The 14,394-nt window shown below is 40.8% G+C and overlaps 5 protein-coding genes and 1 long non-coding RNA gene across 11 annotated transcripts; 1 reads left to right on the top strand and 5 right to left on the bottom strand.

Moving 5' to 3' along the window:
• The first annotated feature begins 8 nt into the window (after positions 1-8).
• On the top strand, positions 9-3,495 carry LOC145699942 (uncharacterized). Of its 6 annotated transcripts, none has more exons than XM_081777205.1 (12): positions 9-227; positions 304-360; positions 404-536; positions 1,287-1,441; positions 1,485-1,706; positions 1,752-1,980; positions 2,025-2,104; positions 2,192-2,212; positions 2,455-2,607; positions 2,655-2,784; positions 2,959-3,014; positions 3,069-3,495. In XM_081777205.1, the coding sequence occupies exons 1-12, from the start codon at positions 189-191 to the stop codon at positions 3,105-3,107; spliced, it is 1,314 nt and encodes a 437-aa protein (XP_081633331.1). In that variant the 5' UTR covers positions 9-188; the 3' UTR covers positions 3,108-3,495. The 6 variants fall into 6 exon arrangements, with proteins under 6 accessions (XP_081633331.1, XP_081633332.1, XP_081633333.1 ...); XM_081777206.1 differs by having other exon boundaries at positions 2,962-3,014; XM_081777207.1 differs by lacking the exon at positions 2,192-2,212.
• Positions 3,496-3,598: 103 nt separating this feature from the next.
• On the bottom strand, positions 3,599-5,866 carry LOC145698227 (uncharacterized). Its single transcript, XM_081775428.1, has 3 exons — positions 5,146-5,866; positions 4,223-4,928; positions 3,599-4,180 (listed from the first exon to the last, which is right to left on the bottom strand). The coding sequence occupies exons 1-3, from the start codon at positions 5,864-5,866 to the stop codon at positions 3,619-3,621; spliced, it is 1,989 nt and encodes a 662-aa protein (XP_081631554.1). The 3' UTR covers positions 3,599-3,618.
• A 116-nt stretch (positions 5,867-5,982) lies between these two features.
• On the bottom strand, positions 5,983-6,396 carry LOC145699655 (uncharacterized). The gene is made up of 2 exons (XR_014134057.1): positions 6,218-6,396; positions 5,983-6,178 (listed from the first exon to the last, which is right to left on the bottom strand). It is a non-coding gene; the product is annotated as an uncharacterized LOC145699655 (long non-coding RNA).
• Positions 6,397-6,570: 174 nt separating this feature from the next.
• Positions 6,571-10,708, bottom strand: LOC145699917 (scavenger receptor cysteine-rich domain-containing protein DMBT1-like). Its single transcript, XM_081777174.1, has 6 exons — positions 8,025-10,708; positions 7,851-7,983; positions 7,531-7,808; positions 7,106-7,475; positions 6,737-7,062; positions 6,571-6,692 (listed from the first exon to the last, which is right to left on the bottom strand). Exons 1-6 carry the CDS (start codon positions 10,317-10,319, stop codon positions 6,636-6,638), a joined length of 3,459 nt encoding a protein of 1,152 aa, XP_081633300.1. The 5' UTR covers positions 10,320-10,708; the 3' UTR covers positions 6,571-6,635.
• LOC145698228 (uncharacterized) lies at positions 10,601-11,604 on the bottom strand. Its single transcript, XM_081775429.1, has 5 exons — positions 11,427-11,604; positions 11,251-11,382; positions 10,909-10,979; positions 10,780-10,864; positions 10,601-10,715 (listed from the first exon to the last, which is right to left on the bottom strand). Exons 1-5 carry the CDS (start codon positions 11,576-11,578, stop codon positions 10,601-10,603), a joined length of 555 nt encoding a protein of 184 aa, XP_081631555.1. The 5' UTR covers positions 11,579-11,604.
• Positions 11,605-11,606: 2 nt separating this feature from the next.
• On the bottom strand, positions 11,607-12,638 carry LOC145698229 (uncharacterized). Its single transcript, XM_081775431.1, has 4 exons — positions 12,421-12,638; positions 12,101-12,374; positions 11,678-11,936; positions 11,607-11,614 (listed from the first exon to the last, which is right to left on the bottom strand). The coding sequence occupies exons 1-4, from the start codon at positions 12,636-12,638 to the stop codon at positions 11,607-11,609; spliced, it is 759 nt and encodes a 252-aa protein (XP_081631557.1).
• Positions 12,639-14,394: the final 1,756 nt, after the last annotated feature.

Consider the following 14,394-nt stretch of genomic DNA (forward strand, 5'->3'; position numbering starts at 1 on the left):
GGTTTGTTCCGTTCCATGCGAGTGCGCGCAAACCGAGAGGCAGATTAGTTGTAGTTTAGGGGAGATTCTACCCTCTAGTCAAGTTTCAAGAGTTTTTTTTCGCCCAGTGAAATAGAGAAAGGAAAGGATTATTTTCCTTTTGAATGTAATGGAAGAACAGTATTGACTTTCAAAAAAAGACGCAATCAATGACGACATCCGCTAGTTTTGGAGAGTCTATAAATCAGGTCAGCATTTTATAACTGCAAATATCTGAAAGCAAACTGGCATTAAAAATATATTTAACTAAGTTTTAATTCTTAGAAATCTTCGCAGTCGACAATTACACCCAAAAAAGAAGAGAAGATGGAGACACAGATGGTAAAATTTCAATATTTTTGCTTTCGATTCAAACGCTTCATAGCAAACTCAACATATCGACTTCGGAAACCAGCAGATTCAACAGATTCCTCTTCAAATTGTCGATTCGAATGGAAACCAGTTCATGGTCGCGGCTGGAGAAATGATCCAAGGACAACCGATTCAGGCCATCGACGGTAAGTTACCTTGAAATTTTCTTTTTGGTCGCGATAAAGAAGCTCGGAATTGTTCACCTTGTTAGAAACATAATTACCTAAAGATAAAAAAAAAACTTTGAAGCTAGCGTTATTATTTTTCTTCTTCAGAAACCTAGTCAGGTGAGACTGATGACGGGCAAGCTAAATTGGGCTAAAATTAACTAAATTGTCGAGTAGTAAATTGGCTCCAAGGCAGTGTGTCTTTCAATCGTATTCCGCGCTTTGTGTTGCCGTTAGGGGCAAGAGCAATCTCTGCTTCTGAAATAAAAATACGATCTTTCGAGACTCTGCCATAGGCTCGATTTTTACGAGCCCGAGTCGAGAGACCCCAAGGGCAGCGACATACACCGCCCGATTTGAGAGAAAAAATCAAGTTTTACGAATAATTTTTTATTAAAGAAGATAAGAGAATATGAAAGTGATTGAGAAATGTTAGAAAATATTGAAAAAAATCAAGAGTTTAGAATAGCCGCACAATTTTTGATTTTGAAGTGACTAAAATCCAGTAACTGTAAAAAAATAGGAACACCTTTCTAACACCACAAAAGCTTCCTAATGACACTGAGAAAATTATGATACAGTCGGAGTCCTCAGAGTCAGAACCTGAAAAAGCAGTGCTCCCCCGGAAAAGATTTAATCGCTTTGCTCCCGTTTTTGCGGCTCCCAAAGTCGTTAGAGCGCTGAAAACGTCACAGCATGACAAAAGCAAAATGATAAAAACGTCTTCAGGTAATGGTCAGCAGATCATTATGAATCAGCAGGGTCACCAAATGATCCCAGTGCAAATCAACCCGCAGCAGATCCAGCCGAGCTCCTACCAATACAGTGAGGAAAATGGCAACCAAGTTCTTGTGACCAGCTCTGACAATCAAATGTACATTGAGGTTCCTCGAGAATCCTAGAAATGAAATTCTAACCAAGCCCTAGAGACCAAACGAAAGTCAAAAACACAACGATGAAAAGCAATTCGTCAGCCTCTCTACTGTTATGTCCGAGCCATCTAAAGTTTCGAATACAACAGTATCGATGAAGACCGAACCTGGCTCTGCATCGTCTACCAGACAGCTTCAGCAAATACAGCCCCAAACAGCGGCGCAAATCATCACTGTCCAGGACGAAAAAGGAAACCAACAACAGGTTCTTTACCAGGTAGAGAATCAAGATTGCCTTGATTTTTTCTATCAACTGGTTAAGGTTCCGCAGCAACAGATTCAGCCCTCACAGCAAATTCTTGTCCAAAATCAGTACGGATACCAGCTACAGGCGGTGCCAATTCAGCTGGTGAACCAACAACAGCATCAGCAACAACAGATTGTTATTGTTGAACAAGGAGGTACACGACAGCAGCTCATTCAGGTTCAACCTGATCAGCGAGATCAACCTCCTGCAAAGAAACTAAGACAAGAGAGGACAATCGATAGAGGTAAAAATATCGGATCACTTCGTGTGAGCAGCATTTTCGTTTAGATATTCCAGCAAAGTCCTCTGCTGTGTTCTTAGAAATGGCAAAATATTCAGCTGATGATTTTAAAATGTGTACTACACAGGTAAGCATTAGCTCTTTCGGAAACGCTTTTCAGCGATTCGAAAGGGTGATTAATTGGGTGTCATCGTATTTCAACTAATTATTTCAGTTTTCCAACAAAAAGAACGATGTAAGTACCATCAATTAGAAGTTCGAATTTAGAACTTAGAATATTTCTTAGTATGATTCACAAAGTATAACTATACTTATATTTATCTCCTCTTTCACATTTTGATAATGCCATCTTCCATGTTTTATCACAGTCAGTAGTTGGTTTCTGAGGCACTATTGTCGAAAAAAACCATATGATATGGTCCATATCAAATCATCATCTATCGAACTAATTTGATTATTCTCTTATGATATTTTTAGAGCTTTGGCACGACTCAACCTGCATCAAGCCACCCTGCCCAAGAAACCAATTACGGTGGCTTTGGAGAGGGTGTTTGCGCAGTCTGTGGCGATCGCGCACGATGGCAACATTATGGGGTCCTTGCTTGCGAAGGGTGCAAAGGATTTTTCAAGGTATAATCTAGTACTTTCCGGCAGTAGAATGAATCCATGTCATTCAGCGATCGGTACAGAAAAACGCCCAGTACGTGTGTTTGGGTAACAAGCAGTGCAATGTTGATAAGAAGACACGCACACACTGCCCTTATTGCCGGTATCAGAAGTGTATCCGCGTCGGCATGATTAAAAATGGTAAGAAACGAGATTGCTCTACCGTAATTATGGGAGTTTGTTATTATCTGGAGGCCCTTAGCTCTAGCTCTAGACAAAATTGTTTGCTTCTTGATCATCTTGGTGTCATCTGGTGTCATTTCATATTACTGTTATTTTCGTTCTCATCCTTCATCACATAACATCATTTTACAGTAGTCCGGTCAGATAAATCTAAAGGGCAAGGCAAGGGCACAGTGACACTCACCAAGGTACTACCATTTAACTCATGGTAACCGAATGGAATTTAACTCTCGCGTGTTCAGACGTCACCGCCTCGGGTGGCCGAAATAAACGACAAGTGAAGACTGAAGTGGAGGAAAGCTAGTAGCGGAACAACTCGTTCTCCTTGTATTAAATACTTACGCTTTATTTAACTGTATAGTTTCATTTTATCATTCGATCTCAAATTTCACTCTACCAGATTGATTAAAAGCGCCTATAAGTGAATGAATTAGCAAATAAATTTGCTGTTAAAAGTTCCCCCGCCGCAAAAAAGTTCATCTTCATCGTTTTCTCGGAAACAATCTCAACTGTACCTACTGTACTTTCTCTGATTTATTGTATCTATCCTAATATCCTGATGTCATTCATTTCTCACACTTGTGCACTATGCAGAACTCATTCAGGAATTTCAATATTTCAAAGTTTTTAAGCCCAACTGCCATCAAAACCAATTGAATAAATAATATTTTATTGAAGGCCTTTGCAAGGCATATTTTTATCTTCTCTCCAGTATTATTTGGCCAATCCAGAATCTTTAGTTTTCACTCTTTACCTGATGATTAAACTCTCTTTGAGCGATTTAAAATGAAATCAACGAAGAGATTCATTTTCTTTGACCGAAAAATAATTATTCTTACCTGGATGGAAATAATATCTTTGATGAGGCTCCCAGTTAGGCTCGATTTGCATCGTATTTGAATCGACATCGATAAGAATAATGACCTCTCGCATTCCAAGATCTTGTGAGGTGACATTGAGGACACCATTGTTAATCTGTTTTATCTCGCAGGCAACATAATAATTTAGATCATTCATTTCCCAGTTGTTTGATCGAATGACAAATCCATTTGATGATGTCGTTGAAATGTTAAGATGCCCGAGTTGACCGGACCATTGACCGACAATGTGTTCGTATGAGTTAGGAATTGGCCATTGATTTGAAACGAAGTTAGATTTGAACATCATTAAACCATCAAAATCCGAAGAACTGCCATGAATTGTTCCAAGGGTATCACCATGGCTAAAAGTAACAAGCTGCAGTCCATTTTCTGGATCGCTCCACATGACACGTTTTCTTCCTTTCGTATCGACAGCAGCAGCACCATAACGAGTGATTGATCCTCTGATTGTAAGTCGAACAGTATTGATGCCACTAGGATATTATCAAACAGAAATTTCGAATAAAATACTGTACATGAGTGAGATTTGAACTTTGTGGCCAGCAAGTGTAGTGTATGATCCAGTTATTGAGCTGAAATCTGGCAGTGTGGTCGTGGTTGTAGTCGTGGTCGTGGTTGTGGTCGTGGTCGCTGTCGTTGTCGTTGTGGTCGTTGTTGTTGTGGTCGTTGTCTTTGTTGTCGTTGTTCTCGTTGTGGTGGTAGTCGTAGTGGTGGTAGTTGTTGTAGTCGTAGTCCTTGTTGTTGTTGAGGTATCATGTGTGATTATTGTTGTAGTTGTAGTTATTGTAGGAGTTGTAGTTTTTCTTGTTGTTGATGTATCATGTGTGATTCTCACTGTAGTTGTAGTAAATGAAGTTGTTGTCAAATCGTCAGTAGTTGTAGTCTCTATTCTTTTCGCTATATTTACTGATAAGCCATTTTCTGTGAAGCTTGCAGATGTTCCCAAACTGTTTCCAACGAAGCTCCAGCTTTTATTCGTTAATGAGTTCGTGCCAATAATAGTTATGCTGGTGGCGCCAAACGTAACAGATGCATCCTGGATAAGCCCAGTGAGTGACCCAGCAGTGAATACAAAAATATTCACACCGTCCCTTGCATCATTCTCGTTTATAGAAAGATGGCCGTTTCCGTTGTCAAAATCCCATATCCCATTAATGATGGCAAATTCAGAGATTGGGAAAAGTGTGGTAGTCTCTGGCTCGACGGTCGTTGTCTCTTGGGCTAAACATAACGAAATTAAAAGGATTAATATCATTTTATATATAGTGACAATTGGACTAGTTCAATCATTCAAAGAACGCTTGACCTTTTCGTAGTGAATTAAAGAATTTCGGAACCCGAAAGTTGTCCAGGCCAGTTCAACCCGGATCATTAGTATGATTTGATTAATTTGCGAAATTTAAGATACATATGATATGTTCTCCCTTTCAGATTTTACCGAAAGTTGTTGTTCTTGCACTAGTAGTCGTTTTAGTTATAGTCGTTTTAGTCGTTGTCGTCGTTGTCGAAGTTGTAGTTGTTGTCGTAGTTGATGTTGTTGTCAAAGTTGTTGACGTAGTTCTAGTCGTTGTCGTAGTTGTAGTCGTAGTCGTAGTCGTAGTTGTTGTAGTAGTTGTAGTCGTTGTTGTAGTTGTAGTTGTTGTCGTTGTGGTAGTTGTTTTCGTTGTCGTCGTAGTCGTAGTTGTTGTAGTCGTTGTTGTAGTTGAAGTCGTAGGCGTAGTCGTAGTTGTTGTCGTAGTTGAAGTTGTTGTCGTAGTTGTTGTCGTAGTTGTAGTTGTTGTCGTAGTTGTTGTCGTAGTTGTTGTCGTAGTTGTAGTCGTTGTTGTTGTCGTAGTCGTAGTTGTTGTCGTAGTTGAAGTTGTTGTCGTAGTCGTCCTCGTAGTTGTAGTCGGTGTCGTAGTTGTTGTCGTAGTCGTAGTTGTTGTCATAGTTGAAGTTGTTGTCGTAGTCGTCGTAGTCGTGGTAGTTGTGCTCGTAGGAGTAGGTTTCTTAGTCGTTGTTTGAGTCCACATTGTATTCATAGTTGTTGTCGTGGTAAACGATGTCGTAGCAAATTCAGAGTCAGATAACGGAAATATTGTGGTTGTCTCTGGTTCTGTTGTTTCTCTCGGGTTTATCTCTCGAGTAAGACATACGGATAGAAGATAGAAAAGGATCATTTTTAGAAGTGAGTTTTACTCATTGATTGAATCATTGGTAGAATGCTTGACCTTTTCCTGCTGAATTATGATAAAATTCCTTGATTCGTGTTGATGCAAAATATATAATCTAAATTTTCTTGAATTTATTTTAAAGAAAATTACAGTAAGAACACAAAGCTAACTATTCTGTATTTCTTCTCAGCTACTCCAGTCGATGTTGGCCCACATATTCCCAAGCGCGGTCCATTCTGCTCCAATCATCGTCCATTCGTTGCCCCATTTTTCCCAACTAAATCCAGTGTAGTTGGCGTCAGCATCATTTTGAAGAAACTAAAACAATTAACGGCCTCGATATAAAACGAAACTAACCTCTTCTTGTCTTTGATTGAGATCATTTTGTTTTTGTAGGACATCTTGCATTCTTGATTCAATTTCTTTGACAGCTTCAGTTGCGTTCGGCTGCGCTGCAAGCTCCGCAACTTCGGTATAAGCGGGAAGAGCACTTGTGAATCCGGCTAAAAATGCGAAAATTTTCATTATCTGCTTGAAATTTTTATTCCTGTAAATAGCGTTGCGAATTCAGCTTCTTATATAGTCCTCGCCTCGTGTTAAACGCGTGGTTTGAGTGGCACTTTCTGGTAAATTGCATAGCCGCGGCGTAAGCTGCACACTTATCCCTCGCCTCTCTTCGACATAATGACTACTATTTTTATGTACGTTTCTTTTTTTTATTGACAGAAAGGTAAAATTAAATTGACAAAAAATTTTTAAACATAAATTCAGTGAACTACTCGTTGTCGTCTTCGTTTTCCATAGGAGAGTAACCAATTTTCGAATCAAATGCCTGGTAAAAATTTTTTGAAAATGATAATTTTTCTAATTCATTACCGTGTAAGTTGATTTATTTACATCTTTGTCTTTTTTCTTTGGATCTGGAAGACTGATAATCGGGCTAGCATATGTTCCGTCGTCACCATCATTGTCATCAGCAATGAGTGCTTCGTTATCTTCCTCAGCACTGATGCAGGAGACATTGGGAAGACGAGCACTGTCGATTAATCCTTTTGAATACGCAAAGTATACGGCGCTTGAAATCAAAACCAATGCGATGAAAATTGTTACTGCGGATATTCCGGCTACTGGAGGCGAGTATACTCCGGCCAGGCGATAGCTTTCGATCTTTTGGTCGTAGAAGATTTTTGCCGATTTTTGATCTAAAAAATATTTCTTTAGAATATGCTGTAACAGCTAAAGTACCTGTTGCATCGCAATCGAAACATTTATAAATCAGTGTCAAGTCAGTTCCGGGAACAGTCGAGCATAAGCCGTGGATATTAGTGCTGCTGCATTGCTCAAAACGCCACTTTCCATTGTCATTGTATCCCGAGCTATTTGAAGGTGTAGTTATAAAGGTTGCACAACGTTTGGCATTTCTTGACGATGTTGATAAAGTTTGTCCGGGAAGGAAGTTAGTAAAAGCTCTTTGTCCCTCCACACGAGTTTGATCATCCCAACGCCATTCTCGAGAAAACTCATCGTACGTCATACCCAGCCAGTAATCGTATCCCTGATGTCCTCTTGCCATCAGAACAGTTTTCAGAATCATGTTTTCTGCAGCAGTTTTTGGCTAAAACCAATGAGTCATTGGCAATGACTTTTGTGAACATAAAAGATTTACTTACCATTGCCAATGTCATATTCAACGTTTTGCAGCTCGATTGCGAGCTTGCTTTAGTTGCTGTATTGCTGAGAACATACAGCGCTCGTTGATCTGGACCAGCTGGAGTCTCGATTAGACTTTTTGTTGCAATTGTCTTTCTGTCGACCTTTCCGCATGTGATTTCGTAGTAGTTGGAGCATTTATTGATGACTTTAAAATTTTCATTCTTTGCAAAGTGATAGCAGTCGAAGATTCCTCCTTCTGGACAATTACTGATGAGAACACCACCTGTGTTGTTTTCTATTGATCAGTTGTAATTAATGAAAATATGCATAATCTTACTTGGCGCATCGATGAGTCGAACATTTCCAGTAAAGAATGTTTCAGTGTGACAAGCACCTCTAACTAATTCAAGAGCGTAATCGATTCCACAAATCGGTAGACTTGTTGTGGTGTTCCATTGAAGAAAAGCAGTCTTAGTTTTATTTTATAATTGATAAGTGAAAACATTAATACCTTGTTCTTGTAATCATTTCTGATTTGTTTTTCCCCGAGTAAGACATCTCCGGGCACAGGAATCCGGTTTCCACATTTGACGACTAAATTTTCTGTTCTACCGCAGTTGTGTGATCCCCATGGCAAATGCGTGCAGTCTTCGATTCTAGTTCTATTGTCGCAGTCCATATCATCTAGCCAGATGCCTTTGTGAGGTGTGTCCAGGTTCGGCTGCTCTTGAGAAGACGATCCCATGTCCGGAGCCATGCAGTCCTGCCAGCCGAGCTTATTGCACACGAGTTCGCAGACTCGGGTTTTGTTCACTGAATCGTTGCAAATAGTTCCCCATTGTCCGTTGTGCATCACTTGAACGAGGCCATGTTCAGCGCGATTCTTGCCATTCCAAGTGAGCTTCACATCCCATTCGTTGACACAATCCACATGATGGCAGGCTGCCGTCTTTCGATCTGCTTGATAACCACAAGAGCCGGAATATGCCCAGCGATTGAGACAATTTCGATATTGATATCTCTTCCCCATTTCGTTCTCGCACTCCGGTTTACATTCAGACCAACTAGACCATTGTGACCATTTTGGATCAACAGTGTTTTCTTTTGCGAATGCTTCAATTTCGTAAAGGCAGAGCTCATGAGATGAGGTTATGTTTACACTGTAAACTTCTTCACTTATTCCGTCGCAAGCAACATCATAGTAGCTAGAGTTCTGTCCTTCTAAATCGGCGAGTTTGATATTCTTACAAAGTTTCGATTCGCTCAAGAAATTTTCACTAGATTCGTCTTTCACAAAAACGTTCACGCTGACATCATCTCGAGGAGGAGCCGAAAACCATAGACGGAAACCCTTTTTTGGATCGAGCGTGTAAGAGCTGTTGAAATTTAGGTTTGCCCAAACACACTGGTCCTCACATGAGCGAGCATCTGAGCTGCCACTAGTGTCATTCGAAACGATGTGGACAACATCTTCACCTGAGCAAGTGCCGCTGCTAGTCCAATTGAAGTGGTTGCCGCGATTACCGTCATACAGTCTGTATTCGCTATGAGTTTTTCTTACTCTTGAAGCCTTTGCAATGGTCCAACCGTTTTTCGTGATCGATTGGATAGGACTCCAATCAGCAGCTTGTTTCTCTCCGCACTCTATGTAAAGGTCCTCTTCGTGATCGCAGTTGTTTCCTCTTCCACCGACTCTTTGGCCTTTATAACATTCGTCCAGTCTTGATTCATCTCCGTTGCAAATAACATCATCCATCCAGATCTTCCCTCTCAGTTTTCCTGATCCTGGTTCGGGATTAACATTCGATTTCCAACCAGAGAAACCGAGCTGTCGACAAATGACGCGTCCGACGTTTGGCGTAAATTTGTCATCGCAGACTGTTCCCCATTCGCCGCCAGTGGTTGTATTTTCATGCTTATAGAAAACTCGGACAATGCCTTTGTTGAGATTCGGGTCTGTTTCTACTTTTCCATCCGGTTTGATAGTCACAAGTTGAATTGCACCGATTTCCGGACACGGTTTTGTATTACATTGCTCTTTTTGAATCGTCGAATTAGTTTTTTGGTAATTTGCGAGCAGAGCTTGACAACCTCGAGAACAAGAGGAATCGGTGCACTCGTAGCATTTAAACTCTCGTTTTCTAGTGCCGCCGTTACAGTCGCTATCACATTCAGACCATCGTTGCCATCCATCAACTCTTGGCTCGCATTCAATAACGACATCTTCTTGGTGTCCACAATTATGCTGCTCAATCCAGTTACAGTTCTCCCAAACAGTTGCGTTCTCGGGGCAATTTATGTTGTCAACTAGGATCTCCATGTCGTGGAGAGCATGATCGCTCCCGTTGTAATGAAATGAGCCGACATCCCTGAGAGATGACTTTGAAAAGGTGTACCAGTTTTTCAGCGGTCCTAGTCCCAGTTTGTCGCATGCGAGCTTCGCTGGCCTTTCATTAAACTCGTCGTCACACACTGTCCCGAAAGTTCCATTTTTGTAGATAACGAGTACTCCCAAATTTGGATTAGCAGGGTTTTTGGTAGGAGTCGCGAGGGCGAGCGTTCCTTCTTTTGGGCAATTATTTCGATTGCATTCCATACAAGGTTTATCGCATTTTTCCTCATTGGCGGCACATGAGCTTGAGCAGGAGGTTGTAAGAGTTCTACTGTTGTCTACTATCTTATGCCGTTTTCGGAATGAATCGGTTCCGTTGCAAATGACTTGATTTTCAAGAGAGTCGAGGCAAGGTCCCCACTCAGTCCAGTGCCCAGCTGTTTTGACCCAGTTCACGTATAATCCCAAGAGCATGTTGCTTGAAGCAGCTGCTGAGAAAAATCCAAGTTGCCATTGTTCTGGATCTGGGCTTTGAGTATATAGAATTCGTACTTTTGGTTCAGCGCGTCCAATGCGAGTAAGTTGTGTTATAAAATGAGGGGTGCTTGTATTTTCGTCATCTACCGTCGGTTCCACTCGTGTTTTACCCGAAAGACTCGAAATTTCGAAGTTTATAGATTCAGCAATGGAGAAGCGATCTTGGATTAGCAAGCTCTTCGTTCTTAGGCCAGTAATATAATCATGCGGACCGAGCGTCACGTTCTTACTCGAGAAAATATCTTCATCGTTGCCATTGAAAAATGGGTTTTCCCGACGAGAATATGAAGCTCTGTGCAGAAAGACGTTTTTGCAAACGAGGCGAGCTCTTGGCTGGGTTATTATTTTGAAAAAACTTATAAAATCCATTAAATTTTCGAATATCTGAATTGTTGACCCGGTCCTTGTTGAATCTGAAGGTATCGATATCGGTGAATTTGCCCCCGATCGTGTGATGGTCACTTGCATGACAAAGTCGGTACCTAATACAAAACGTAATAAACGACGGTAATTAAACTATATTTACCGCAGTAGTGGATGGTGATTTTGGTTATTTTCCCCAAGCCTTCTTGTTCAGAATCAGAGAATGTCCTTTTGCTAAATGAGTAAAGTCAGAAAGGAGGGCAAATATTCCAGTGAGCCCATAAAAACGTCGTGATGTAGACAAAAACCATCGCCAACATCAAGTAAAGAATTGCTGACTCTACGTAAGCGACGAATGAATTACTTTCTTTCTTTGATTTATAAAATTATTCAAGTAAAAAATTGCTTAGACACTAATTTTTCTCTTAATAAACGTTTCCTGAAAGCCCGGCTGGAAACATGAAATTGTTTTAAAGCCTTTGGATCTCTTCTACGCAAATCATACCTGGAGAAAATAGTGTTATCCTTGAGAGCGCTGATTACCCCAATTTCCGACTTATCTTCGAGATTTGCCCCAGTTTCTTCGGCTTTGCAACTGCGAAAATCCAATTCGCAGTCTGGTCGATCTTTGCCCACGCTGAATATTCAGTAATCATTTGCAAAACATCATTTTCTACTTACAGCTTCGAAAAAGGTTCCGAACTATTACATTTTCGGCAATTTTTAGAGTCAATAGAAGGACTTCCATAGACACAGGATCGTTTGCGAATTTTTACTCCAGCTGCCGAGTTAGCTACCGAACAGTCACCCCAAGATTCCCATTCTGCCCACATCCGCTCTTTGCACTCATCTCCATATCTGTCATTCGGCTTGAACAATAATCGTTGATTTTATTCGAATTATAAGATTCTCAGTTAATATATGAGTTAAACCGTTCCTATAATAATCCCTTTCGTCGCATTTCCAAACGCCAGACTCATCGCAAATCATATTTGAATGGTTTCCAGTAGTGTTACATGGAAATTCAGTATCGCTGGTATTTTTGAGGCACTCTTTTCCACTTTCGTACTGAATCTTGAAGCCATACATCGATCTTGACCTATCGGAATGCAGCGCAATTTCGACCTTGGTGGTATTCAAGTACACCGGCTCCATCCACCCGAAGTCACGTGGATCGTTTTCGCCGTAATCCTACCGAAAACGTAAGGGATATAAATTATTTGCGTAAAACCGGGTAATAAAGTTTACGCACGCCATGCGCGCATGCTATTTGGGGGCGACGCCCGGGCCATTTGTTTTCGACCGTGGTCCGTGTGACCTTTTACTAGGGTTAAGAATTTTCAATGAAGAAATACCTTAAAATCTGACATTCGCGAAGCGGTTGTTCCCTGGCCCCAGACATAATCTTCTAGCTGACTGACGACGCCACAGAAGACAGGAGAACAGGTTGAGTTTTGACCGTCTTTCTCCTTCCAGCTAAGTCTAATCGAATCCCATTCGCAGTGATGTCTCGAGTCTCCAGAGATGTAGTTGTCCTTTGGATCTTCGTCTTCGATATCGAATTTGACAATTGTTAACTTCATTGGCGCGCAATGAACTTCTATTGTATGAGTGCAGTTAAGATTGTGTCTAAAATTTAACCCTCTCAATTTTATCAAAGCGTAGCTAGGCCTACCCGTAAGGATGTGCGGACTGGGCGATTCCTGCTCGTTTGACATCACCATTCGTTTTTAGAGGAGTGTTCGTAGCGATCCCATCAGAACACTTATCGTTTGGTAGAAAGAAACTCTGGTCGCACTCGCCACACTCTGGACATCTCGACAAATCTTCCTCCTCTCCAAAACTCTCTTTTATGAAAACTATCAAAAATAATGGAATATATTTCAATCTCATTTTCTTTTTAATTTCTAAAGTGAGAATAAAATCGGAGATGCGAAGCAAAGAGGTTTGAGAAATGTTTTTGAAAGGAAGTAGAATCTGTGCTTCGTTTTGAATCGGAAATCGGCGACCCTTCGAGAAGTTGACTGAAGCTTGATTTGCGATTTAGGCAACCTCTGCGGGGCATGACCTGCACTTATCATAATAGACGTCAAAGGAAGCTTTTTAATAAATAAATAAATTTTTTCTGTACAGGAAGATTCTTTTTTGATTATTTTGTTGAGATGGGACAATCTTCTTTTGTAGCGTAGCAGAAGGCTTTCGGTCCTTTCACGGGTTTATGTCTTGGGCAGCCGCATCGAGTATTTTGCGGTCGACAAGCCTGAAGTTTACAGTAATAAGGCACATCCTTACCGCAAGTCTCCATGCATTCTCGGCTTTTCAGGCAAACACCGCGTTCCATTTCCCCTCTACAACTTGCTAATGAAGCTACACGCTTTTCATGAGTTGCCAATTAGTAAAATCTTTATGAAAAGCGAAAATAGGTGTAACTCAAGTCTGAGATCTTTGAGAGGCTTCTTTTTGACCTTTAACAGATTCTTGGAAACCATAGTCGGGAAAATAAGACTCCTTTGTTGGACATTCCGCAGTGCAATCCGTTCCATTCCATACCAGGCCGCTATCACAGGTACATCCGATCTTGTCAGGGCACGTAGCGAGGCAAAGTCTATTTGCAGAAGATTTCATAATCGGGCGGAAACAGATCAAGGTCGACTGTTGGAACAGTTTGACCTCAGGCCGAGGTCCTGAGCGAGTTCATGTAATTCTGAGAAAGCATTTTTGAGTTCTCTGAAATCACTCTACGAATTTCTCAATAAAAAAATAAAATGAAACCCTCTCTTGATCCCAACAGGTCGGCCCACAGTTGAAATCACATGCAGAATTCACTTCAAGAGTTCAAAAATAACCGTATCTTATTTGTAATTATTGTCAAATATTGACCCTCTTTCTTTTTGCCTTTAGATTTTGTCTTAGATTTTTGAACTTTGGTCCTATTCGTCGTCCTCCAGTACATATTTCTTCTTCTTCGAAAAGGTCTAACAGTTGTCTTTGGCATGCTCTTACTGATACCCCAAGAATTATCTTCAATATCTTCATCTAATAAACGAAAAACGTGAATATATCAACGCAAAGTTATGAAATGAAGTTTTTGAAGACTCCATTCCAGCTTTTATAAGTGTGCGCTTGAGTGTTATTCCACTTGGGTTCAACCTTACGCCAATAAATCAAGCTGATTTCTTGTGAGTTGAGTAATTTTCAAGAAAACTAATGCAGTCACAAGCACTCACACTAGAATTCCTTGTAATTCCATGAAGAAATCTATCCGTAGTCGGTATTCGAAGATGCTCCCCTTAGGGCAAATGTAAATTCTGATTGGTCAGGTAATAGTTCTTCAGATTCTGCAGTTCAGAATCAATAGAGAAAAACACGTCAACCTTCTCCCAAGAACTTATATTTCTGAGAATCCGATAGGAGTTCTCCTCGTTGACTCCCACCACCTCCTGACTTGGATAAGAGATTCCCCGTGACTTCTTGTCTTGTGAGCATTGATAAGACTCCTCTTTTCCTCCGTTATTCTCATAAACCTTCATTCATGATAATCACGTGATACAATTTTACCCGATCACGTGCGCATAACAGCAAGGGGCTTGCTGCAATTTGCATCCCGCAAGGCTGTAGAAGTCAGCATGGAAGTGCTGACACCGTAATG

The sequence above is a fragment of the Oikopleura dioica genome, chromosome 2 (assembly GCF_907165135.1).
Source record: "Oikopleura dioica chromosome 2, OKI2018_I68_1.0, whole genome shotgun sequence".
NCBI lineage: Eukaryota > Metazoa > Chordata > Appendicularia > Copelata > Oikopleuridae > Oikopleura > Oikopleura dioica.

What these genes read in the sequence shown, in the direction of transcription:
- LOC145699942 (XM_081777205.1), top strand. Translation starts at nt 189, where the DNA reads ATGACGACATCCGCTAGTTTTGGAGAGTCTATAAATCAG. An exon ending in AGAAGATGGAGACACAGATG is followed by an intron (nt 361 to 403) that starts GTAAAATTTCAA and finishes AACGCTTCATAG; the next exon opens with CAAACTCAACATATCGACTT. An exon ending in ACAATCAAATGTACATTGAG is followed by an intron (nt 1,442 to 1,484) that starts GTTCCTCGAGAA and finishes ACCAAGCCCTAG; the next exon opens with AGACCAAACGAAAGTCAAAA.
- LOC145698227 (XM_081775428.1), bottom strand. Translation starts at nt 5,866, where the DNA reads ATGATCCTTTTCTATCTTCTATCCGTATGTCTTACTCGAGAGATAAAC. An exon ending in TGCAAGAACAACAACTTTCG is followed by an intron (nt 4,929 to 5,145) that starts GTAAAATCTGAA and finishes CGTTATGTTTAG; the next exon opens with CCCAAGAGACAACGACCGTC. An exon ending in AAAGTTCAAATCTCACTCAT is followed by an intron (nt 4,181 to 4,222) that starts GTACAGTATTTT and finishes ATAATATCCTAG; the next exon opens with TGGCATCAATACTGTTCGAC.
- LOC145699917 (XM_081777174.1), bottom strand. Translation starts at nt 10,319, where the DNA reads ATGCTCTTGGGATTATACGTGAACTGGGTCAAAACAGCTGGGCACTGG. An exon ending in GAAATGATTACAAGAACAAG is followed by an intron (nt 7,984 to 8,024) that starts GTATTAATGTTT and finishes AATAAAACTAAG; the next exon opens with ACTGCTTTTCTTCAATGGAA. An exon ending in TTTCGATTGCGATGCAACAG is followed by an intron (nt 7,063 to 7,105) that starts GTACTTTAGCTG and finishes AATATTTTTTAG; the next exon opens with ATCAAAAATCGGCAAAAATC.
- LOC145698228 (XM_081775429.1), bottom strand. Translation starts at nt 11,578, where the DNA reads ATGTGGGCAGAATGGGAATCTTGGGGTGACTGTTCGGTAGCTAACTCG. An exon ending in GATAACACTATTTTCTCCAG is followed by an intron (nt 10,980 to 11,250) that starts GTATGATTTGCG and finishes TTACTCATTTAG; the next exon opens with CAAAAGGACATTCTCTGATT. An exon ending in TCAGATTCAACAAGGACCGG is followed by an intron (nt 10,716 to 10,779) that starts GTCAACAATTCA and finishes ATAATAACCCAG; the next exon opens with CCAAGAGCTCGCCTCGTTTG.
- LOC145698229 (XM_081775431.1), bottom strand. Translation starts at nt 12,638, where the DNA reads ATGAGATTGAAATATATTCCATTATTTTTGATAGTTTTCATAAAAGAG. An exon ending in CAGTCCGCACATCCTTACGG is followed by an intron (nt 12,375 to 12,420) that starts GTAGGCCTAGCT and finishes GTTAAATTTTAG; the next exon opens with ACACAATCTTAACTGCACTC. An exon ending in CGCGAATGTCAGATTTTAAG is followed by an intron (nt 11,937 to 12,100) that starts GTATTTCTTCAT and finishes CGTTTTCGGTAG; the next exon opens with GATTACGGCGAAAACGATCC.